We start from the raw sequence: 26,613 nt of genomic DNA, 5'->3' as shown, positions 1-26,613 counted from the left end.
TGCAGTACTACAAACAGGGGCTTCGTGTTACTAAAAAGGGGAAATTCCCAGTTACCCAATGAGGCCCACTCTTCTAGCCTTACAAAATCCAGAGGTAACAAACTTCAAAGTTGTAACATTTTTACAAAGAGAAAAGCTATTAAGGTCATTGTTAGAAGATGTTATGACTGTCTAATAAGCCCTTCACAGTCAGACCCATGATAACCAAGGAACTTGATTATACAGGTAGAAGAATAAAACATTTCCTAATAATTTCCAAAACTCTTAAGAATTCCTAGATTAGGTTTTTTGTAATGTATGTGATATATGCAGAACACATGGCATGCTGTAAAAGTTTAGAAGGTATTCATTTGGGATGTTCTGCATAATTCAATTATGGTTAAAACTTTTATAATACACCTGTTTAACTTCGAATTTCACATATTTATATTCTATACAGAATATATAGACTATATTCTATACCAATACAAATTAGAATCTACTGGTACAAACTGATTTTGATAAATACTACACATTAATCAGATGACAGTGTAAAAGCCACATAAATGTAACATTTACTAATTCTAATATTGTGTATGACTTTCACACTAATCTTGTCACTGTACTATTTATCAAAGCCACAATTTGTACCATCTGACAAAAAGAGTGAAAGAAAGGAGAAAGGCAGTTAAAAAGCAGTTCTGAAACAAGAAGCAAATGTAGTTTATGCTTCTGGCTGCAATACAGATTTGCCACAAATATAGATTTGTTCCAGCACTCTGGATACACCTATTTTAAGAGACGGATACAACCTCTCAAGGCAGCTCACTTGTCGCTATTTCTTGGGCATATTAGGGTAGCCATGATCCAACAGGGGAGCAAGTACTTACATCAAAAAAATGTTGGGGAATAATTTTTGGGAGAAAGAGGGAAAGTTCTTATTTCAAGGTGAGTGCTTGGAGTATGTCTTCTTCTCTTGGCAAACAGAAGTGATCATATTCCCCAACAAAGATAAAGGAAATAAAATATACCACTTTTAGTAATATGCTAACATTTTCATATGAACACATCTTAAACCAGGTTCTCTCTTCCAAGAGGTTGTGAAATCCCCATCATCGGAGATTTTTAATAACAGGTTGGACAAACACCTCTCAGGGACAGTTTAAGTCCTGCAGAAACAGAACCACAGTTTAAGAGGTAACATTATTAAAGTCCCTTATTGCTGACCCTTAGCCTCTATTTCATCCCCAATTATCAGAAACAACTACCAAACAAACAAAGGAGAGTAGAGGGCAGATTCCTAGTAATGCACATTTATTACTCCTGAGGGAATTCTGCGCCATTGCACAATGCAGAATTTGCACAGATTTAACATTGTGCACAGAATTTCATTTTTTCCCCTGCAGAACCAGCACTGCAGAGCTGCTGGCGACCACTAGGGGCCACTGGTCCCAACAGAGCCTGGCTCCCCAACTAGCAAATAAGGATGTTGCTAGGTGGAAAGGGAGGGGGAGTTGGAGGGTTCCCATCAGCTGTGGTTCCCAGCACCCCCTGAAGAAAGGAGGTGGTGTGTTGCAGACAGCGGAGTGCCTGGCCTGGAGGGGATGGAGGCCCTGCGCAGTGTCAGCCCTGTATAGCCCAACAATGAATCACCACAGGCAACTCCATACACGCCCAGTCTGACCAGCATTTGTATGTTTCTCTCTCTGGAACCCTGGGCTTTGGGGGAAGCAGATGTGGGTGTCTGACCCCATGGTTGGACTCTAGGAAAGGAGGGGGTAAGGGCCTCTGGGTTGGGGGGGGTTCTGCACAGCCCCATCCAGTACCCCCAATACCCCCTCCAGCACACCCCAAATACACTAAGTACACACACATCCCTCCAGCACCACCCTCCAGTTCCCCTTCCCCCCTGACAGTATCCTCTATTTGGTAACCTCTAAATGGGGACAGGGTAAAAAAATGAAAACTCTATATACACTTTATCCAAACTATTAATTTATCAAAATATAAAGACTGCAATATAAATATAACATAACTAGACAAAGTACTTTAAAGGATGGGTGAAGCCCAGGCTTTTGAGGTCCATGGTGCCCTGCAAACTTCTTTCTTTCCTCTCTGGTCTTTTGACTCCACTAATCAGAAGTGGGAATGAAGTGGTGGTAACCTCTCCCAAAAGTCAGTCACTCATGGCACAAAAATAGGATGCCATTCCCAGGAAATTAGACAAGTCTTTATATACTCCCTCACCCTTCTTACAGTCTTTAATCAGCAGTGAACTACCACGGTTGACATTTAAATCTTTCAGTTCTGGGCCTTACACTTTAGGAAAGATGTGGACAAATTGGATAAAGTCCAGAGAATAGCTACCAAAATGATAAATGGTTTAGAAAACCTGACTGACCTATGAGGAATGGTTAAAAAATCGGGCACATTTATTTTTGAGAAAAGACGACTAAGTGGGACTTGGTAACATTAAGGGCTGTTAAAAAGAGTACAGTGATCAACTGTTCTCCATGTCCACTGGAGGTAGGACAAGAAATAATTGGCTCAATCTGCAGCAAGGGAGATTTAGGTTAGATATTAGGGAAAACTTTCTAACTGTAAGGATAATTAAGCACTAGAAGAGACTTCCAAGGGAGGCTGTGGAATCTCCATCACTGGGAATTTTAAGAACAGATTGCACAAACACTTGTCAGCGATAGTCTAGGTGTATTTGGTCCTTCCTGTGTGCAAGAGGCTGGACTAGGTGACTTCTCAAGGTCCCTTCCAGCACTATGTTTCTATGATCATTGGGCACAACCAAATGGCTAAACAAACCATTGATACAAATGGGGAAGCTGACACCTCCCCAAATCTGTTTCAGCCTACCTGCAAATGCAAGCATGCATCAGTTAACTTTGAATATATGAGTCAAGCACATCTATACAACCATAATGGCTAAAGACTTACTTTACTTCTTTTAAATCAAAACAGATCCTGGAGAACAAAGGGCAGCCTCCAAAAAAAAGTGCAACAAGTCATAAACCTGGTTCAATATGAGCCTCAGCTTTAGTGTAAATACAATGAGGGCTTGGCCAGTTTTAAATTCCGATAGTGATGACACTGATAATTACATGCTAAAATGAATATTTCAAACAACCTATTCTAGAGTGTCATAGGCACTTCTGTCACACAAGCATTATGGCTCACCTGCTACACTGAACCTCATTTAAAAGATATTTACCTTCAAGGAACAATGCCTCCATTGCACTCAAAAACAAGGCTGCAATGTATCATCTTCACACTTTATATATTACACCCTCTTTTACAGGCAATAAACTCATAAAAAGGACAGTCACAATAGGAGCTCAGATTCTAAGGCCAGAAGGGACCATTGTGATTGTCTAACTTCCTGTATAATAAGGACATAGAACTTCCTCAAAATAATACTTAGAGCATATCTATTAGAAAAACTTCTAACCTTGATTAAAATTTGTCAGTAATGAAGAATTCACCATAACCCTTGGTAAACTGTGCAAACGGTTAATTACTCTCACTCTTAAAAATGTATACCTTATTTTCAGTGTGAATGTGTTTAGCTTCAAATTCCAGTCATTGGATCGTGTTATACATTGATGTCAGACTGTCAGGCCTACAATTACTCAGGTCATCCTGTTTACCCTTTTTAAACATTGGCACATTAGTTTTTTTCTAGTCTTCTGGAACTTCCCCAGTGTTTCAAGACTTACTGAAAAATTAACAATAATGGTCCATGAGCTCCTCAGCAAGGTCTTTTAAAACTTTTATATGCAAGTTATCTGGATTTGTTGATTTTAAAATGTCTAACTTAGTAGCTTCTGTTTAACATTCTCCTGAAATATTCTAGGCTCAAGGGCGACAGATGGAAAAAAATAATAAATAGAACATTGTGATGTGAAAACATTTTTTGTCTCATTACTTCTGGCTTTTATAACATGTATTACAATTTTTGTCTTTGCTGCAGATAGTTACTACTCTTTATGCAACAACATACAATTTTCATAACATTTTCCTTATAATGTAGGTCCACAAAAATTTTCAAAAAACTGCAACATTGGCAGGAAAATGTTATAAGAAACATTAAAATTCTAATTGTGAACATGGTAAAATGGCTATTTAACATGAAGTTAAAGGTACCAGGGAAAAACAATTTTATAATTTATAAGCATTTCACTTTCAATATTGTACTTACTGGGCATATTCTGCTAAAGGTAACTTAAAGACATCAAATACTTCTTTGTTCTTCATTAGGAAGACTGAACGCAAGTAGGATACAAAACACTGAAAGGAGAAGAAAAGTGTTTTAAAACAAAAAAGAAAAATGCTTTCATTCAATTAATTAATTGTATAATAACGCTGAACCTTACATCTAATCAGAAAAAATATTAGAATTCTAATACTGGTTACATCTAAGAACTTATTTATTCACATAAAACAGCGAGAGTCCCGTGGCACCTTAAAGACTAACAAATTTATTTGGGCATAAGCTTTCATGGGCAGAAATCCACTTCATCAAATGCAACATAGTTTCAACAAAAGAACCACTATTGTAAGCTTTAAATCTATTAATCAATCAAATCAAATCAAAAGTCAGTATTTGTCAGTATATGCACTTGCTGACAAATGGGCTTATTTCATCTCCACAGAAATTAAGTAGTAAATATGGTAATTTCTCTCATATTTTGTCGTATTAGTAGAATTTAATCTTTTGTTTTTGCTTGCACACATACAGGGATTCAATGTAGCAAAGGAAGGCCTGAGCTGTTCTTCATTAAAAGGTAGTTTGTAACATGAGCGAGGAAAAAAAATCAGAGTATCATTCTAGATCTTCCTATTTAAAAGTGTAGTAGTCCAATAATCTTGTAAACTATTCTTTGATTTGGATCCTCTTCAATACATATTTTCTTGAGCCTCAAAGCTTTTTCATTCACTATGTGGACACAGTACACAGAATCTATTAGGAGCATAACTTGGAAATTTTTACATCATCGTCTACTGGTGGCAGAACAGTAGCTAAATAATTGTTACCCAGAATCTCTATGGTATGAAAATGTTTGGTGCAGTTACCAATTTGAATTTAACTATTAGTGAATAAATCAGATGACATTCTAGTAGCATTATTTCTTAACATTTTGTTAAACATTATGAGAGGGAAGAGCAGATTCCCCAACCCTTTCAATCTTAAAGGCAGAACATTTCTCTATATTGGCCTTTATGAAGTGTGTGTTTTCATCTGCTTGGTAAAAGTCAACCATAAAGGGGAAAAAAGGGATTTGTGCCCATTTCTTACGCTTTATAGACCTTAAGGTCAGAAGATACCATCATGATCATCTAGATCATGCACATCGTAAGCCACAGAAATTCACCAACCCACTCTTATACTAGGCCAATAACCTCTGGCTGAGTTACTAAAGTCCTCAAATCTTCATTAAAAAGATTTCAAGTTAGTGAGAATCCACTATTTACTCCAGTTCAGCAGTCCTCAAACTAAAGGGAGTCGCGGGAATATGTCAAGGGAACCACAAGCTATGTGATGCAGCTGCCTTTTTTTTTTTTTTTTTTAAAAAGAGCACCAGCTGTCAGATCTGGGCGGCTGAGGCTCGTGCAGAAGTGCCATGCACACCCAGGATGCAAGGAGAGGAAATAAAAGGGATAGCCAGCTCCCGCCCGGGGCTGACAGCTGGAGCCCAACCGCCTGGGCTCTCCCTCCCCCGCCTTCAATCCCCTGAGCACGGGCTCTCCTTAGCCCCTGCACCCCCATCCCGCAGCTCAAGGTGGCAGCAGGGCTCCAGCTGTTAACCCCATGGTGGCAGCAGCAGCACAGAAGTAAGGGTAGTAACACGCTGCTACGTCTGCTGTGAAAAGTGATATTGACAAACATCACTTTTCACATTGCTGCCCTTACTTCTGAGCTGCTGCTGGCGCAGCACTGTCTTCAGAGCTGGGTGTCTGGCCAGCAGCCACTGCTCTCTGTTCTGCCTTCAGAGCTGAGTGGCCATCTATTTACTTGTGTGGACGGGGGAGAGGGGAAGCAAACTACTACAGACACAAAGAAGGGAGGCCTGATCAATTAAGTTTGAGAACCACTGCTCTAGCTCAAATGAGCAAGTGATCCATGCCCCATGCTGCAGAGGAAGATGAAAAACACTCACTGTCTCTGCCAATCTGCCCTGTAGGAAAATTCCTTCCTGCCCCCAAATATGGTGATCAGTCAGATCCTGAGCATGTGAGCAAGACCCACCAGCCAGACATCTAGGAAAGAATTCTCTGTAGTAATTCATCCTCCTGTCCCTCTAGTGTCCCATTTCCAACCATTGGAGATGTTGCTAATAGCAGTTGCAGATGGGCCATATGCCATTGTAAGCAATCTCATCATACCATCCCACCCATTGATTTATTAAGCTTAGGCCTCTACACACTGCCACCAGTAGCCAATAGGAGATACGCAAGCAACGTACTGTAGCTTACGTATCTCCTGTTGATTTATGTTGCTGTACCATGGAGTCTTCACTGCGCTGCATCAACGGTAGACGCCCTCCGGTTGACGCAGCTTTACCCCTTTCAGGGAGGTGAATTAATCGAGTTGACCGGAGAGCACTTCCAGGATCGATTGAGCGGGTCTTCACAGCCCGCTCAATTGATCCCGCTGCATCAATCCCCCCGGAGCTGACAGTGTAGACATACCCTCAGTCTTGAAGTCAGGTCAGTTTTTTGCCCCCTCTGCTCCCTTGGAGGGCAATTCCACAGCTTCACTACTCTAAGAGTTAGAAACCTCCATCAAATTTCAAGCCTAACTTACCGATGGCCAGTTTATATTTATTTTTGTGTCAGTATTGGCCCTTACCTTAAATAACTCCTCTCCCTCCCTCACTGGAATTTATCCCTGTGAGCAAACATACCTCCCCTCAGCCTTTGTTTTACTAGGCTAAACAAATCAAGTTCCTTAAGTCCTCTCTTAAGGCAGGTTCTCCATGTTTCTGATCATCCTAGTAGCCCTTCTCTGCACCTGTTCCAGTCTGAATTCATCTTTCTAATGGGGATACCAGAGTTGCACAAACTATTCAAGATGAGGTCTGACCACTGCCTTGTATAATGGTAATAACACTTCCCTATCGCCACTGATAATACCCCATCAGAGGAATCCTAGGATTCTGTTTGCCTTTTTCACGGCTGCTTCATACTGGCAGCTGATCCTGTGATCGATCAATACACCCAGGTCTCTCTCTTCCTCTGTCTCTTCCAACTGATAAATTCTCAGCTTATAACAAAAATTCCTCTTAGTTCCCAAGTGCATGACCTTGTACTATTAAATTTCATCCCATTTCTATAACTCCAGTTTTCAAGGTCATCTAAATCTTCTTGTATGATATTCCAGCCCTCCTCTGTATTGGCAATACCTCCCAACTTTGTGTAATCTGCAAATTTTATCATCACACTTTCACTTTTTGTGCCACGGTCATTGATGAAAATGTTAAATAAGATTGGTCCAAGACCAATCCTTGAGGAACTTCACCAGAAACCTCGCTCTAGCCTGAGTTCACCTTTCAGCCTGACCCGTTTTAGTCTCCCTTAAACAAGTTCCTTATCCACCTTTCAATTCTTGTATTAATCCCCACATTCTCCAATTTAACTAATAATTTCCCATTTGGAACTGTATCAAATGCTATACTAAAATCCAGGTAGATTACCGCTATTGTATTTCCTTGGTCTAGAAAATCAGTTATCTTCTCCAAGAAAGAGATCAGATTGATCTGGCACAATATAACTTTTGTAAAACCATGTTTTATTTTATCCCAATTACTGTTTACCTCTGTGTCTTTAACTACTCTCTCTTTCAAAATTTGTTCTAAGATCTTGCATACAACTGAGGTCCAATTAAAAGGCCTGTAGTTTCCCAGGCAACTTCTTTTTCCTCTTTTCTTAAATATAGGGACTATGGTTGCAATTCTCCAGTCATAAGGTACAACCCACAACTTTATGAATTCATTAAAAATCCTTGCTACTGGGTTTGCAATTTCACATGCCAGTTCCTTAAATATTCTTGGATGGAGATTCTCCAGGCTGCCCAATTTGGTCACATTAAACTGTTTGCGTTTGGCTTCTACCTTGGATGTGGTAATTTCTACTTCTATATCCTTGTTCACATTAGCCACCCTGCCACTGCCCCAAGCTCCTAATTACCCTTATTAAAAATTGAGGCAAAGTATTAGGCCATACCTAAATTATCTTTAATCTCCACCCTGTTCTCAGCGCTTAGTGATCCCACAATTTCTTTCCTTGTTGTCTTTTTATTTATATGGCTCAAGAACCTTTCACTATTGTTTTAATTTCCTTTTTAAGGTCCAGCTCTGCTTGGCTTCTCTCACTTTTTCCCTGCACTTGCTGAACTTCAATGAGGTAGTTTTGCTTGCTGATCCATTCCTTCTCCCATTCCTTATAGCCTTTCTTCTTTCTTTTAATAACCCATTCAGGATGCTTGTTTACAGGAAGCTTGTTCTGCAACCCTTCCCTACAAATTTTTTCTCCTTGCTTGGGATGCAGGCTTCAGATACTTTAAGTCAAAGTTGAAGAAACTAACCCAAGCTATCTCCTCAACATTCAGATCTTCGAGTTCCTCAGTCTACTGACTTCCCTAACTAATTCCCATAATTTATTAAAGTTCACCCTTTTGAAATCAAGGAGACTACCTGCAGACCTATTTTTGTTTATCCTTCCATTGGGGTTGAAATTGAATTAACCCATGATTACTTGAACCAAGGTTGTCATCTACAACCAGTTCTTCTATGAAGTCCTCACTACTCTCCAATACTAATACAAATCTAAAATGCCATCTCCTCTTGTTGGTTCAATGACTATTTGGTGGAAAAAAAATCTGTCAGCTATCGCATCCTGGAATATCTGAGCCCTACTGTTATTAGCAGCACTTCTCCTCCAATCCCCTATCTGGTAAATTAAAATCTCCCATAATCACAAAATTCTCAGTAGTATTTATTGCATTCAAAATTTTAAAAGGTCTCTAACCACATCTAAATTGGATCCTGGGGGTCTGTAGGCGACCCCAAGCACCATCCCAATGGAGTCTCTGTTACCCTTTCTTTCCCAAAGTGATTTTGACACAGATTCCAGTATATACATTCCATCACTTCTAATTTTATAATATACCCCATTTTAATATACAATATTACTCCTCTATCTTTATATTTATTTTTATCTTTCCTGAACAGTACATACCCTTCAAACCTGTATTCTAATTACGATTATTATTCCACCATATTTCCATTATCCCAACAGTAACTGGTTTAATTTCCTGCACCAATAATTCTAGTTCTCCCTTTTGTTACCCAGGCTCCTTGCGGTGATGTAAAGACATCTTAGCAGTTTCTGCTTGGCTTCACCCAAAATCATCGCCCGAATAAGTACAATCATTTTACTGCCAATATAGCCTACCAGACAGTTACGGTCAGTGGTACCGGCACCATCTTTCCTCTTGTTGTCCATTCACCTACATTCTATTGTTCCTTTTTCCATTGCTGTATCCTCTTTTACTTGATTTTCTTCCCACTCAATATTAGAATCAGGTGTGGAGATTATATGAGCCTCTCGCTACCATCTCCCCCAAATTTCTCGTTTAAAGCTCTTTTAATTAGTTGTGCCAAACCTCCATCCCAGGAGTCTATTTCCTTCCCAACTCAGGTGGAGTCTATGCCAGAGAACAGTCCTCTATCTGTGAATGCCTCCCAGTGGTCAAATATCCCAAAGCTCTTCTTAGAACACCATTGCCTGAGCAATTTGTTGATCATCATAATCTTGTCTCACCTTTGCTCTAATCCACACAGGCAGAATTCTACAGAAGATCACCTGAGCCTCCAATTCTTTAAATGTCTTCCCCAGCCTGGCATAGTTTTCCTTGATGCATCATCTCAACAAGAATTGAGATGTATCATTTGTTCCCATGTGAAGGTCAGTCAGTGGACTCTTTCCCACTCTCATTAGGATTCTCTTCAGCCTCAGGTCCACATCTGGTATCTTAGCTACCAGCAGACAGCACACCCTTCTGATCTCTGGATCAGCTCTGGTAATTAGGGTGACCAGATAGTAATTGTGAAAAATCGAGATGGGGGCAAAAGATAATAGGCGCTATATAAGACAAAGCTCTGAATATCGGGACTATCCTTATAAAATAGGGACATCTGGTCACCATACTGCTGATAGGCTTGTCTGTTCATCTTAGTAGGGAGTCCCCAATCATATAGATCTGCCTCTTCCTGGTGTTGGTGCAATTATTCAGCCTTCCCCGTTCTGTTCTTTCTGACTGAAAGGCTTCTTGTCTTTTGTTCTTTCTTGCAATCTTCTGCGAGTCATCCTCTATCCTCCTGGAGTTCCCAATTCTAGCTACTGCCATTGTCTCTGACCCTCTTCCTTTAGGAATAGCAGCTCTTCTCTTCTTCTGTGCTCTCCCATCTTTTGTTACTGCCTGCCTCTCCCCTTCATTTTCCAACTCAGCAAACCTGTTCCTCAGCTCTATTTTTCCTTCACAAGCTGGTCTTTTCTTCTGCCTTGTTCTCATAGTCACATGCTTCTACTAGCCACTTTCTTTATCCAAACAGTCTACCCTCACAGATCTCTGGTCCAGAATGCATCTGCAAGTTTTGAATCTCCTCTCTCCTTCCCTCCATCACTGCTCAAATTCTCTTTGAAACGCCACCATAGTTTCTGCCTGCGTCTCCAAACCTCAGATCTTCTCTTACATCATATCTATTAGGCAGCACTTCAAACAAACAAAGCACCTTTCAGGTATGCCCTCCAGAATAACGTACATCACCACAGCTTCCCCATCCAAACATCTTCACTCTCTTTCATTCCACAGGTCACTACCACTGCTGCCTCTGTAGCGGTCATAGCCTTCCTTTCTAAGCTCCTGTCAAGAAGGAAAAAACAAAAACAAACACACACACCCACACATACCCCCGAAAAACCCATACAAACACCACACTTTCTCCCACCCCCCACACTCCCCTATTTTCACCTCTGTTTGTTGGCTCCTGTGCCACTGGCTGGCTACCTTTATAGGCCTGCTGATTAGGGAAGCTTCGTCTCCAGTCAAGTTCAGCTGTGATCAAAGCCTGTGCTTCTCTCACAACATAGTGCCCATTACCAGACTTCATAAACTAAAACAAACCAGCAAAACAAACTCTCTAAAATTCACTCACTGCTAAGGAACAGGGGTTCACCTAACTTCTCCAATAGATGCCCACTCAAACTCCCATGTTTTCAGCTTTGTTTACTGGCTCTTGTGCCACTGCTCTACAAAAGGAGGCCTGTATGGTTTTTATTTACCAAAAAAAATACCATAAAAGATCCTATGGGCTACCAAAAAACAGTACAAATAAGTTGAAACCAAACTAAGATGGGTAGTGATTTTTATTCCGACTGTTTAAAACCAATACACTTGGGAGAAATCATTTCTGTGTTAACTATTCAATACTACTGACCCTTTAGTTAAGGGATAAGAATGTTTTCGATATTCCTGAGAACCCCAAGAGATCATCCAACAAAACCAATCAGTCCTGATCTTTACTGAGGCCTCTAGGCACTCCTACAAATACATAATTACATAAAAATATAAATTACATAATTATTTTGAAGGTAAAATAAGGAAGCAGGAGAAATGTTTACATTTTAAAGCAGCAGAAAATGTCAATCCCATGTTTTCTTTTAGCAGATTACTTTAAAATGCTAATTTTTGTTATTGGCAGTACTGGTAACTATGCCTAGACTTAAAGTAGCACAACACTTCCTATTACAGGTTTCCATTTTCAATCACATTTATTTTCCCAAACTATAACTTTTCAGGCTGAGGTTTCCCATGACAGGGCTCTGCCCTATGGTGAATAAATATATTTTAAATTTCAGCAAAAACAGATGAACCGCTGCTAATAATGAAGTATGGGGAAAGTACACTGTTTTGCCCATGTTACAATATTATAACCATTTCGCTGACAAGCTCTAGGACCTCCATGCTTTGGAGCAGGGACTTAAAATTTGGCAGGGTTGCTGTCTTGCTGTCAGGGATGTGCCTTTTACCATCATCATAAATATCCATCCAAATCTGGCTAAGCTATGAGCCTCCAAAATCATGTTTCACACATGATCAGTAGACTCCTGTTAGAGTTTGGCAGCTAAATTCTCCGAGGAGTCCACCTGCACTGGGAATGCTCTGTCCCGAAGTAGCAAGGACAGAGCAGGATTTTTCCCTGCAATTGCTTCTCTCAGTTGCCAGGATCCACTGTGATGTCAGGCACAGGAAACAAGAACAGGGAGACTCATGTTCTCCATGTGCCCCTTCTGCTGGCACGCCAGTAGCCCAGGGAGAAGCAAAAAGCATCTTGAGTGAAATGCAGAAGGGTGAGGAGCAGAGATGTGAAGCAGAAAGGAGCTGAGGGGCAGGGGGAAAGGGACAACAGAGTGGGGTTAGTGACAGAGACTTTGGTATAGGAGAAAATGGGGAACCCAATGGGGGGAAAGCAAATGGGTGACAGAGGGATGCAAGCAGCCCTTGGGGTGGACAATGCATGACAGAAGCAACAAAATGTGGCTGAAACTGCTAGCTGTATTTAACCAAATGCCCAAGGCCCCATTTGTATCCATCTCCCCTTCTGGTTTTCAGATTTTCACCAAATCAATAGGGTTCTACCCACTGAGGGCTAGAACGTTCTCTGACATTTTGAAATTAACTGCATTCGGCATTCAGAGGTTATCACATTACAACCAGACACAGAAATGCCATCAAGCTGAGTGTAAGGGCCAAACAAGCTCAGCCAATTATAATCACAGTAATTCCCAGAGGCCCCAACTGAGATAAATCACTGGAACTAGACACTACAGATACACAGAGTAAGAGACAGTACCTGGCCTCAAGAGTAAACAGACAAGTGACCAAGAGGGGGGAAGAGAAATGTCATCCCAATTTTACAAGATGGGAGCTAAGGCACAGAAAGATTAAGTGACTTCCCCCAAGCTATTGCATGAAGTATGTTGCAACACCATAAACTAAATTCAGCTCTGATTTCAGTGCCTTAAGCCCAAAAGCACAAACCTAACATTCCTCTCAAGAATGTATTCCACCTCGCTTCCCCCCCCCCGCACACACACACTGCTGTGATCATTTTAAAATTAAAAGCGATTTCTCTCAGGTTTCGAAGCCCATCTGCACCCACACTGGACGGCCAAAGGGGGAAAAAATATAAGTCTGCCTGAACCTTTAAATTAGCTGTTTCTGCCATTTTAGCAGGAAAGAGTGGCTCATGTTGGCTGACATTTCCACTTTTTGGTATTGCTTTCAGTCACAAAGATATTACTGAATGAATTCAAAGTTTGTACCATTATGGAGAATTAGCATTGAGTGTCGATGATAGATTATAATATTTCTATTATAGTAGCATCTACCCTCCCCAAATCAGGATTGGGGTTATTCCGTGCCAATACAAAATTTGCCACAATTTTGATTTAGTTGTATTTTTCTCACATTGTAGTTTTCAATAAACCAAACCAAAAAGCACATCACTGTGTATGTGTATTTGTCTGCTATAACAGTTTTAATGGGCTATACTATTACAACTTCTTGCCAGTCCTTCCAAGGACTGATGAGGAAGTGATGGATATATACCACTTCAAATCTAAGCCTCTCGTATCAAACGAGAGGAAGCAATGAATGTACTTGCCTTATGTTTTCTTTCAAGAATCATTAATTCACCACTCTCTGGAGAGGCCAATATGTATCATTCTCCAAAATTAACCTTCCATTTGCAACAAGAAGCTGCACAGACTGTGTAACTTTTGAAGATTCCCTTCCTTGCCTCTCAGGCCCACCCACCTCCTTCCAAACGAACCATCAACTTCTTAAAACATCCCAACAACCAAGATATTATTTTCATTCTAATATGAATGTTTAATATGTTAGATTGTTTGAAGTGATGCAATAAACTGAATCTGATTAGCTGTCATCTAATCTACACTAAAAGCCTCTTCACCAATCATAACTTTTTTCCAATCTTTTTAAAATGTTTCCCTGATAGAATTTTTAAACTCACCCTCCATGATAAGGAGTTCCACTCTTAGAACCCACATATCCTCAGCTGGGAGACCATAATTACCATTAATACTGTGGACTCACCTGAGTATACACACCATACTGCCTCCCCACCCTGCCTGCATGGTTCACTCTGGCATACAAGCAGTTATTTAATTCTTGTTAGTTTCAACAATCTGCCTGATCAAAAAACAGACAGGCCAGACAAACAGACCAACCCATGCCCTTGATAAAACCAGCATTCTGGGTGTGATTCCAAGGTGAAGATATCAGCTGTGGTACAGCCACAAAGTAAAAGAAGCAGTTAGAGACAAAAAGGTATCCTTTAAAAAGTGGAAGTTAAATCCTATTGAGGAAAATAAAAAGGAGCATAAGCAAGTGAAGTGTAAAAATAGAATTGAGAAGGCCAAAAAAGAATTTGAAGAACAGCTAGCCAAAGACTCAAAAAGTAACAGCAAAAATTCTTAAGTACATCAGAAGCAGGAAGACTGCTAAACAACTGGACGATCGAGATGCTAAAGGAGCACTCAAGGAAGACAATACTATTGCGGATAAACTAAATGAACTCTTTGCATCAGTCTTCATGGCTGAGGATGTGAGGGAGATTCCCAAACTTGAGCCATTCTTTTGAGGTGACAAATCTGAGGAACTGTTCCAGATTGAGGTAGCATTAGAGGTGGTTTTGGAACAAATTGATAAATTAAACAGAAATAAGTCACCAGGACCAGATAGTATCCACCCAAGAGTTCTGAAGGAACTCAAATGTAAAATTACAGAACTACTAACTGTGGTATGTAACATATCATTTAAATCAGCTTTTGTACCAGATGACTGGAGGATAGCGCATGTGAGGCCAATTTTTTAAAAAGGCTCCAGAGGTGATCCTGGCAATTACAGGACAGTAAGCCTATCTTCAGTACTAGGCAAATTGGTTGAAACTATAGTAAAGAACAGAATTATCAGACAAACAGACAAAGATGATTTGTTGGGGGAAGAGCCAACATGGTTTTTGTAAAGGGAAATCATGCCTCGCCAATCTACTAGAATTCTTTGAGGGGGTCAACATGCATGTGGACAAGGGTGATCGAGTGGGTATAGTGTATTTAGATATTCAGAAAGTCTTTGACAAGGTCCCTCACCAAAGGCTCCTAGGCAAAGTAAGTGGTCATGGTATAAGAGGGAAGGGTCCTCTCCTGGACCATTAACTGGTTAAAAACTAGGAATAAATGGTCAGTTTTCAGAATGGAGAGAGGTAAATAGTGATGTCCGTCAGGGGTCTGTACTGGGACCAGTACTACTCAACATATTCATAAATGATCTAGAAAAAGGGGCAAAAAGTGAGGTGGTAAAATTTGCAGAGGATACAAAACTACTAAAGATAGTTAAGTCCAAAGCAGACTGTGAAGAATTACAAAGGGATCTTACAAAACTGGGTGACTGGGCAACAAAATGCATTTATTAAATTGAATTTCATCTAGTAAAGTAATGCACGTTGGAAAACATAATCCCAACTATACATATAAAATGATGGGGTCTAAATTAGCTGTTACAACTCAAGAAAGATCTTGGAGTCATTGTGGGTAGTTCTCTGAAAACACCTACTCACTGAACAGTGGTAGTCAAAAAACCTAATAGAATATTAGGAATCATTTAGGAAAGGGATAGATAAGACAGAAAATATTATATTGCCTCTTTATAAATCCATGGTACATCCACATTTTGAATACTGCGTGCAGATCTGGTCGCCCCATCTCAAGAAAGATATATTGGAATTGGAAAAGGTACAGAAAAGTGCAACAAAAATTATTAGGGGTCTGGGACAACTTCCATACGAGGAGAGATTAATAAGACTGGGACTTTTCAGCTAGGAAACAAGATGAATGGGGGGGAGGATACAATAGAGGTCTATAAAATCATGATTGGTGTGAAGAAAGTAAATAAGGAAGTATTATTTACTCCTTCTCATAACACAAGAACTAGGGGTCATCAAATTAAATTAATAGGCAGCAGATTTAAAATGAACAAAAGGAAGTATTTCTTCACACAACACACAGTCAACCTGTGGAACTCCTTGCCAGAGGATGTTGTGAAGGCCAAGACTGTAATGCAGTTCAAAAAAGAACTAGTTAAGTTCATGAAGGATAGGTCCATCAATGGCTATTAGCCAGAGAAGCAGGGATTGCTCTTTGCCAGGAGCTGGGAATGGGCAACGGTATGGGTCACTTGATGATCACCTTGGCCACTGTCAAAAGACAGGATACTGGGCTGGATGGACCATTGGTCTGACCCAGTATGGTCATTCTTAAGTTCTTATGTTATGTTCTTTAAAGAGTAGGAACAACTAGGCCTATTCTACACTTACCCGGAAATTCAGCGGCCGTCAATGGGAGTTACACAAGCTATGCAGAGTAGCTTGCGCAGCTCCCATCGACTTCGTAACTTCCCCTTAGCGTGCAGTGTCCATTGCAATGAGCTGACAGGACATGTGTTCCTGTCGATGCAGCACTATGCCCTTTGAGGAGGTGGTTTAATTGAATCGACTTCCGGATTGATTGAGCGGGTCTTCACTTCCACTCTATCGATCCAGATAGATCGATCTGACAGCAGCGAATTTGCTGCCATCAGTGTATACATAGCCCTAGCTCGTGCACATACACACATCCTCTGTAAGGAAGAGCCCAGGCCTAATATACCTTTTTTCCATACATTAAGAATTTTGTATACTGACCCTATACACACCTTCACCTGTAAGATAGCATATTTTGATTTTATATTTATATCATACATGGTTATAAAAAATTGTAATAAAATTGGATTTTCAGGGTAGGTTTAACTTTAGACCCATCAGCCTGAAAGAAGCCTTTGCTTGATCTTGTTACACTACTATTCTGAAATTTTAAGACTATTTCACCTCACCAAATTTAAATTTCTCTTTTTTTTTTAAATCACATCTTAAAGAGCCAATTTTGAAGATGCAAGTGAAAGGGAAAAGGTTTATTAGTTTTTTCAACTTAAGCCAAAGGACATTCATTTGTTCCTACTCTCACTCTTCCTAGTCAGCTGCTCCATCATGTCTTATGTAAATTTATCTAACTGTAAAACAGAATTACAGTTGCAGATGATCATGATACGCCACAAGATATTTTGGTCCAAAGAATGCTTTGCCAAGGAGGAAACAAAGGGAAACTTGCACTGCCATTTCTCATGCAATTACAACTATGACTTAGGAATTCAGTCCAGAGCCATAAACGTGGCACCTTTTTAAAAGTAATTTTGTTTATGAAATCTACATTCAATAGTCATCAATGATCATTTTAACTAGCTAAGTGCCTGACCTCATTGTTGGTACTCAAGCAAAATTCCCACTAACTTCCTTCGACTGGGAGCCAGTCAGGACAGGGAACGTGGGTGGGGCAGACAAGCAGATCAGAGGAGGAGCCAGAAGGGACTAAGAAGCCTGAGCAGCAGACACAAGGACTGGCTAGATGAGGAGAATGGGACTAGAACAAGAAGTCGGAGCTGGGGAGAGGCAGGACTGGTATAGGGACAGGCTGGAGAGAATGGAGCAGAAGAGGGGGATGGGCTTAAGAGTCTGTGCCTACAAAAAGTGTCTCATCCCCCTCTAGTGGCTTGAACACAGAAGATGACAACCTACTACTCCTATCAGTTACTCTGTTAGCTCAAGTGGTAGAGGTCTGCACAGTGTAACTGAAGTTCCAACCCTGCTGATGACCCAAAGTAGGTGTCAATATGATGCCACATGATGGAGTTTTTTTTTCAGTTTGCTTTCTTAAAAATCTGGAAATTACAACCACACAAAAAGCCAAGCACTCAAAAGTCAAAGTGTCAAATGAAGTTTGCCCATGCAACCTTAATTCGGCCCCCATTATGTGCATGTGTTATATCATTGTTAATTACATAATCACATGGTCCCTGTGTCACTCGGAGCACAGGATGAATGGTGCTCACTTAATGAGTAGCTATCCAACACTGTGTCCTCTTCATTGTTTATTGTGTGGCCCCATGCCTTATTCACTGCCCACTATTCAAATCCTGGTTTCTTCTTTGGCTTTTCTTCTTTGGCTTTTCTGTGGCACTCCTCACTATGGTATCTAAGGCCTTGTCTACACTAGCACTTATGCCGGCAAAACTTTTGTTGCTCAGAAGTGTGAAAAAATACATCCCTGAGCGACATAAGTTTTGCTGGCATAAGCACTTGTGTGGACAGCCTATAGCGACCATGCTCGTTTAGGTAGCTTTATTATGTCAGCAGGAGAGCTCTCTCCTGTCAATATAAAAAAATTATTTTCATAACACCCTTGTGAAGTTGGAAGGTGGTATTATCCCCATTGTATAGATAGGGAATTGTGGCACAGACAAACTAAGGTCAAAATTTCCACTAGTTTTGAGTGGCCAATCTGAGGCACCTAGAAGCTGAATTTATAGAGTACTTAGCATTATATAGCACTTTATATATTCCAGGAAAGCCCCCGCTGATTTTAGCTGCAGTTGAGAGTACTTAGCGCTTTTGCAAAACAGACCAAGAATTTCAAGTCACATATGCAGAAAATGAGGAACAAATTAGGAAGCACCTGTAAAAAGTTTGCTTTAAGTGACATGCCCAGCATCACAAAGAAACTATGGTAGAGGAAGGGATAGAACCCAATTCCCCAGGGCAGTATTCAACTGCCATAGCCATGAGACCATACTTTCACTTCCTGCAGTCCCCTGGCCTCATTCACTACACACCTTCCAACTTCTGCAACAAATGAGGCAGGGGTGCTGCCGACAGCAGTCTCCTTTACTACCCTACCTGATTCATCCCCAGAGCATGTCCATTCTATGGAAAAAATAATGTGATTATGAAATAAAGGACTATCATAATGCATACATACAAAGGGTCAAAATTAAGGTTGCAGGGGCAGTTTTAATTCTGGCATTTCCTAACTCTGAGTTCCTGACTCTGCAATCTTAATGTTTAACGGGTTTGGGGTTGTCTGTTTTTTGGTGTGCATGTGTAATATATAAAGCAAAACAGAGATTTTAGTGGGTTCTCTTCTATGTACCATCAGATTTTCCAGGGTGAGGGTGGGAAGAGAAATAGATGTGAAGTAAGTAGAAGGCTTATAAGACAAATTACTTCCTCCAACTGCCTTATCCTGATTATTAGGTTCCTGTCCCAATCCTTGCCTATATATCCAATTAATACCCTTCCCCCAAACTCACTAAGATCCTGGCTAAACTCCCATTATCCATGATCTCCTCCCACCTTCCATCAACACAGCTAAGCAGCTTCACCCCATTGCCCTCCTCATAGCTCCCTGGGAAAGATGGAGCAACGATTCTAAATCAGTTTATTTGCCTGTGTATTTAAATCCAAATTAAATTTAAAACCCTTTATTCAATTCAATTATCGATGTGGAGAATGAGGGAGTTACAAGTAGCATTTTTTAATCAATACCATATGCCTCGCAGGTTACCTATGAAATTAATCAGCCTGAATGCCATGGGTTAAAACAAAGGAGGCTGCAAGGGGGAAACCCACAGAAATGAAATAACAGCACAGATCAGGCTGCTTGAGGAAACAAGTGGAGTAGATATCAGTTGGAAATATCCCATTTGGTTCCATCCCAGCTAAAATGGTTTACTTTTCCCAAGGCTGAGCCTAGGATCAAAGGGGATCTTAAAGAAGACATGCTAGAAAAGGAAGAAGGGGCAGTAAGTGGTGAAAGCCAACCCAGAATGAGTCAGCAAAAGCTGAGAGAGAGACAGGGAGTCTGCTGCAGGAGGACACCTGCTTCTCACTGCCAAAGATGGAGTTAGCTGAGCTGAGGGAATTTACCAAAACTGGCAAGAAATGTTTAAAATGTAAGACAGACCCATGTATGTGTGGGACCTTTGTTATTTTACTCTTTGCTGTATGTGCTTTCTACCTTTGAAGAATAAATAAATAAATAATGCTTTGCTTTGAAGATCCTGTTTCTGTGTCACTACAAACTTCTACTGTTTCAGGCTCCAGAAGGGAAACCTTACAGGTGCCAAAACAGAGTTGGGCCTGTAGGAACTAGAAGTCTGCAGCCCAGAAATCCCATAAAGCATGGCTGAAGTGCATAGTCCTATCCAGAATGAAGTGCAGGAAGCCAGGCCTGTCTCCCAAGGAATCCAGTGGTGCTAAGGGAGACAAAGACCCTGTCTACACTTACCTCCAAGATTCGGCAGCAGTCAACCGGAGTTACGCAAGCTACACAAAAAACTTGCATAACTCCCGTCGACTTCTCTGCTTTTCTTCTGCGTGCTGCCTTCACTGCACTGCGCCGACGGGAACTGCGTTCCTGTCGATACAGCGCTACATCACTTGTGAAGGTGGTCTTAGTACGTCGATTTCTGGATTGACTGAGTGGGTTTTTACTGACCGCTCAGTCAATCCAGAGAAATCGATCTGACGGCAGCGACTTTGCTGCCGTCAGTGTAGCCATAGCCCTAGATTCAATTCTCTACTCCACCACAAATAACCTGTGCAACCAAGGGCATGCCACAATCTCTCTGTACCTCAGTTCCCCACCTGTAAAACGGTGATGATAATACTTCTCTGCCTCAGAGAAATGTCAGGATAAGTACATAAAGATTGTGAGCTGCTCAGAAGCTCTGGTGATGGGGGTCACTTAGATAGCTAAGACAGATGGGAGTAAGTGGTCAAAGGCATAGTTCATCTTGTAGCCATGACATGTGGATTTTCCATCACTGAAGGGATGGATTACCCGAAACATCCAGAAGGAGCAACAATGAAAATCTTGATTTAAAAATGTGGGCATTTGAGTTATAAAGTTACTCTATATTTTTCACAATTATACTGATTTGAGGAATAAGTTTTCTGAGCAAATCATTTAAGTTCATATTTGCCAGTTTTCAGCAAGGTCCTTTTTTTTTTTTTTTTTTTTTTTTTTTTAAACTCTGATAACCAATTAGCATTTTTAACATGCTCTATATTAGCTCCTGGAAAAAAAGCAATAGCAGGGAGAACTAGCAATATGCGTATGGCCCTTTAATAAAAAAAAAAATGTCAGTTATTTAAAGAAGAACGTATGTAATCCCATTTCCACCCCCCAAAAAAAAAAAAAATAGGATGACAAAGAGATTAAGATACTTACCAGAACTCCTAAAAAAAGATCATTATTTCCTCTTGGTATCTAATTTTTTAGATTTAAAAATAATCATATTTAGCAGTTCCAAGCACATTTGCCTGAGCAACAGTTGGCAACTAAGTTATTGTTAAGGTTAAGATTTTGTCATGGTTATTTTTAGTAAAAGTCAAGGAGAGGTCATGGGCAATAAACAAAAATTCATGGAAGCCATGACCTCTCCTTGACTTTTACTAAAAATAACCATCTGACAAAATGCAGCTGACTTGGGTGCTAGGGGGTGGGATGAGAACAGTGGACCCGGGTCCACCCCAGCTGCCTGCAGAGCCTGGGAGCTGGGGGGTCAGGGCTGAGATCCGGGGGTCTGTGGGCTTCCCCACTGCAGCTGCCCACGGCGGCCTGGAGCTCTGGCGGCAGTGCCCGTGGCGGCTGGGACCTATGAGTTCCACCCGCAGCAGCTCTGAACTGAAAGGCGACTCAAAGCTCCAGGGGCCCCTCGCCGCAAGCGGCAGGTGGGAGACTTGGCTGCCAGTTGCGGCAGAGAGCTCCAGGGACCCCCATCCCGCTGCCTGCAGTGGCAGGGAGCTCCAGGGGTTCCTTGCTGCTCACTGACAGTCCACTCTTTGCCCCTCCCACAGGCGCAGGTAGCCACTGGACCCCCGTTGGCTGACAGCTCATGCCCCGCCCTCCCCCCAGCTGAAGCAAAAAATGTGACGAAGGTTGCAGGAAATCACAGATTCTGTGACTTCCGTGACCTCCATGACATAATCTTATCCTTAGTTATTGTAACAAACATGCCCTCACAGGACTGTGTTATAGACAACTTACCCTTTGAGCCCTCTCTTTTAACTCTTGATCTTGAGCTAAAAAAGCCTGCATCTTCTTTTGGACATCTACAAGTTTTTCAGGGTTGATTCTAATAAAAAAAGAAAAACGAACTCTTTTTACCTTCAGAAAATGTATTAAGAACCCCATATTAAGTTCCCAGGAGTAATTTTTCATTCAATCTGCATTATTTTAAAATGCTTAGAACTATTGCTACTGTGAACAAGGTTTGACTGAAATCACAAAGACCACTCTCATTAAATGAATAATACAGCCAAGGCAAACAGGAACTCAGACCCTTTATCCAGAGAAGAGTTTATGTTGAGAGGGAAAGCTTTTTTTTTTGTTTGTTTGTTTTGTTTGTTTATTTGGTTTTTTTTTAAGGTAAAGCCAAAATTAACATTAAAACACTTCTTGAGTTAATAAATGTAGAGAATGAACTCAAAAGGGAAAAGGAAGTGTAATATACTAATATTTTATAACAAAATTGCACCCTTCATAAGAAGATCTCATAGCATTTTTCAGAGCTTACATTAGACCCCATATCCCTGAGAGGAATCAGTAGTTAAGTATTTCACTATTATATCCATTTTACAGATGGGTAAAACTAAAGGTTATTGAGAATACGTGATTTAAAAGTAGCCCAAGATCTGGATTTAATGAGATAAGTCACAACTGCTTTGTTACAGCAGTCTCCATTATACCTAGTGAAGAGTGCGTCGCAGCCTAATGAACTGCTTTGCTTTTCTGTTTTCATTCACGTTATTAATAGTGTCTGCATTGCATTCCTTTTCTATCTACCTGTATTCCCCCACCTGCTAGTCCCAGGCATCCGTTACCTTGTAGGCTTCTGAATAGCACAGTTCAATATGCTTCAACTAGCAGGGGAAAATAGTCTTTTGATAAACTTCACTATTTAACTCAAGAGGTTCTAAAGCCAGATGACATTACTATATGCCATCTGTTTATGCAGCACTGTACAATAAATGATAGCAAGGTCCTCGGAGCAAGGCTATCAAAAACCAGACAGACATTCTCAGTATAGTGGTTAAGTCTGTCTGGGCAACAGAGCTTTGATGAAAATCCTGTGCAAGAAATTATATACACTAACTTCTTCTCTGGTAAGGTATTGTTGCAATCAATAACTGTGCTTTTCTTTTGAGAATAAAGATCATTTTAATTTACAAACACTTCTGAGCTTTATTCAGTCACTGTTTCAACTTCCACACTTTGTCAGAACTGGGTAGCAGAAAGCTGTAGTGTACCCAAAAGCTATTTCTAGAGTATACATATACCAACTCACTGTAATTTTAGACAAAGACTGCATAGCTGGGGGGGTCACCTTCAAGCAGGCATAAATACTAATTTGGTTTGTATATGTAAAAGGTATAAAACAGATGTGATTACAAGGAAAATGAGGTTCACTGAATCATTCTTAGAAATTAAATTAAAGACATGGGAAAAGCAACCTTTCCCTTTTTTATCCAACTGCAGGTAAAACAGGCTGTTTAATGGTATTTTAATAAAACACAACTGCCACAGAATTCTCTTATACTATCTCTATGAAAGAGGATTGAAATCACTAACTATGCTTTGGCAACTTACTTAATTTCATTGACTGGTACTTTTCTCTGTGACAGCTGTTGAACCATGCCTTTTTCTTCTGAGGAAAGCAATACTAACAAAGCTTCACCACCTTCTTTGTACCTGATCAAAAGAAAAAGAAAAGCAAGGGTCTTTGATTAAAGGTTTATTATAAAAAAACCCTGTACAAAAGTAATCGCATATAGCAAGTTTAACAAACCTTGATGCTCACAACAGCCTCAAGTAGCAGGCAACTATCCTCATATTACAATAGGGAAACGGAGGCAGACGGGAGATATGACTTGCCAACACCAAGGATGGAGTTAGTGGCAAAACCAGAGACAGAACCCATGAGTGCCTGCTTTCCAGACACAGATTCGCATCACTAGGACATACCTCTCTGAACATGAGAGATTTTTATGGTTATCAACACCAAATATTTAATCAAATGTACAATGTTATACGATCTGATTATTTGTTTCAGTTTTTAGTCACTGGTCATTCATAACGTTCATTCGCAACTGCTGAAAGGGCCTAAAGGACTGGAAACCTACTAAGATCTCCATGGGGAAGATGGGCAACACCTGGTAAACTCATGTGTACATGTGTAGACTACTGTTTGTTTTAGTATACGTTTTCTCTGTACTACTTTTGCCTTAAATAAAAGTACTGTGCTTTGTGAAAGACGGCTGGTCACTGGTGGACGCTGTAAAGGAGATAGCAGAATTGCAGGCCCTGGACTAAAGTCAGACCTGCTGAGATTAGCACAGTAAATTGCAAGGGAACTGCAAGAAACTTAAATCTCTGGTCTGGAGAGAAAAGGATGCAGGTCCCAGCCCACAGAGGTGATGGCTGAAGGCTTGAGACCTATAAAGGCGCCCTTGAGAAGACCACAGAGAGGGCAGAGATGCAGTTAACCTCAGAATAGTGACATATGACCTTGACACGGTCTGACTTCAGTGTGTGCTCCAAATATATCTCATTCTTACTGAAAGAGACTAGTAGGTAGGGAAGGATTAAGGCCCTTACTCCATCTTGTTTCCAAATAGGAGTTTCAATTTGCTCTCTCAAAAAAAGGTTATTTAAACAATTCATCAAAGCATCATTGAAAGAAAAGCCTGAAAACAATGAACTGAAAGAGATTGGATGCCAAAGAATAAAAGCAAACAGATTGATTGTCAGTATGAAAACTGGGTCTAGAATTCTCTCTTCGTATATTTAAAAGTTGTTTTGGATGCAGTCAATTTGATAATTACCCAGATTTATGTTTGGCAGAAAGCTCAGAACTCCTACACTTCATTCTTAATATCTCCTGATTGTTAGCTTCCTCCTTGGGGTAAGACTATTTTGCTTTCTATCTTATAACTAACTGAAGGGATGAGAGTAGGCAGAGAAAGAAATAATTCAGTGTTAGTAAATAAACATGACTGTGCTTACAAATCCCACTAAGAGAGACACAGTAATCAACTAGTGTCTGTATTATCCAAATCTACCTTCACTGAAACAAACATTAAACATACTTAATTCAATTAAAACACACAAGTTTAGAGATTGAACACCGTGGCAGCAAGGGTCTCGATTACTGCGAAAATCCCTGTGTAAAATACCACATTAAATATACGTGTCAATCCAACTACACTGCGAGGGTACTGTCACAGATTGGTTGGTCCTTTAAAGCAAGCCATGCTTGGCCTTGTCTGTCACCTAGCAGCTAGCCCCCAGCAGATATGGTAACCTAAGAGAGTGACGCAAGCCATGAAAGGATTAGGAAAAGACCACTTAAACAGAGCTCAACTCAGAGTGAGTTGAGGAATTCTCTCTCTGGAAAGGGCCTGACAAAGCCAGACTGGAAAAGACCCCCAAGTTTACAGGGATGAGGGAGATCCTCAAGGAAACCTGTTGGAAGAAAGTAACATAGAAGGCGTGGAGAGCTTCAGTGTAACCCAAAAGGGGCAGAAGAATTGTAGTTTGGACTTTTAACTGGACCTTTTGTTTCCCCAGCAGTGGCCTGAACTTTTGTGTGAGTTGGCCAGAGGGCCAGACCACAAAAGATGGAGAAAGTTAGGCCATCACGGGGCCATAGAAGTAGCCACTAAAGGACAACAGAGAGAAGCAACCCTTGCACCACCACCTCTAGGCACAAGAGTCCTACAGCGGTAAGAACAACCCATTACAGGTTTATTTCTGGGACAGAATCCCATGAATGCTAGTAACAGGGGTCAACAAAGAAAAATAGTGCATAATGGCCAAAAGATGGAAAACAAAGCCATTGTATGGAGCAGCACAAGAGGAGTGGAGCTACCCAGAGGGATGTCTCTAGGCAATTAGTTACCATAAGCCAATACGTAAACTGCTGCCACTGGCAGCAGCCCATTCATTCCTATCATTTTCAAAATTTTACTTTATTATAGTATTTCTCAACTGACATTTGTATCAAAACATTTATCATCTATATGGCTCTTGTTTTTTTTCTTTGTCTTATTTTTATTCCCCTCCTATACTGGAATATTTCTTCATCTATAGTTGAGTAGCTGGTTTGCCCTCTATTTTTCTTACACTGTGAACTAATTATTCCCTCTACCCCATTCCTACCACTTCTCCTGTTCCAACATCTATTTCTCCTTTTCATCATCTTCATCTATACTTTTCTTCCTCTCTCCCATCAATCCCTCACTCCTCCTCTTACCCCATCACATTCTCTAGTGGACCTCTCTTCAAGCATATTCACTCTCCCCTCTGACCTCTTTTCCCAGTATCTCTCCCTTTCAAAGACCCCTCTCCTCAGATTCACTCTCTGGTGTACTTTTGGCCCCTTTCACCATTCTCCAAAAAGCCCAAAAGAGGACGGGCAATTAAGGAAAGGATAAATGGGGTGAGGGAACGCTTTAGAAAGAGCAAGGATGTGATCTGATTTTCTACTGAGTGAGAATGTGTATAGGAAAAGAAAAAGACTGGAACACGGAAAGGTGAGATGTGGGA

General features: G+C 40.6%; 1 protein-coding gene across 5 annotated transcripts in view; it reads right to left on the bottom strand.

Annotated features, from left to right (window-relative positions):
• The window catches only part of DDX10 (DEAD-box helicase 10), a 349,421-nt gene that overhangs the window by 277,083 nt on the left and 45,725 nt on the right, over nucleotides 1-26,613 (bottom strand). For all 5 annotated transcript variants that reach the window (XM_067562817.1, XM_067562818.1, XM_067562820.1 and 2 more), the window contains exons 10-12: nucleotides 23,656-23,757; nucleotides 22,054-22,141; nucleotides 4,190-4,278 (exon numbers count right to left, since the gene is read on the bottom strand). In XM_067562817.1, coding sequence (XP_067418918.1) covers nucleotides 4,190-4,278; nucleotides 22,054-22,141; nucleotides 23,656-23,757 — 279 coding nt within the window. The remainder of the gene's footprint in view (nucleotides 1-4,189; nucleotides 4,279-22,053; nucleotides 22,142-23,655; nucleotides 23,758-26,613) is intronic.

This window comes from Emydura macquarii, unplaced genomic scaffold (genome assembly GCF_026122565.2).
Source record: "Emydura macquarii macquarii isolate MOO-44397 ecotype Brisbane River unplaced genomic scaffold, CSIRO-AGI_Emac_v2 contig_2473, whole genome shotgun sequence".
NCBI lineage: Eukaryota > Metazoa > Chordata > Testudines > Chelidae > Emydura > Emydura macquarii.
This window is presented reverse-complemented; position numbering and strand designations above follow the sequence as displayed.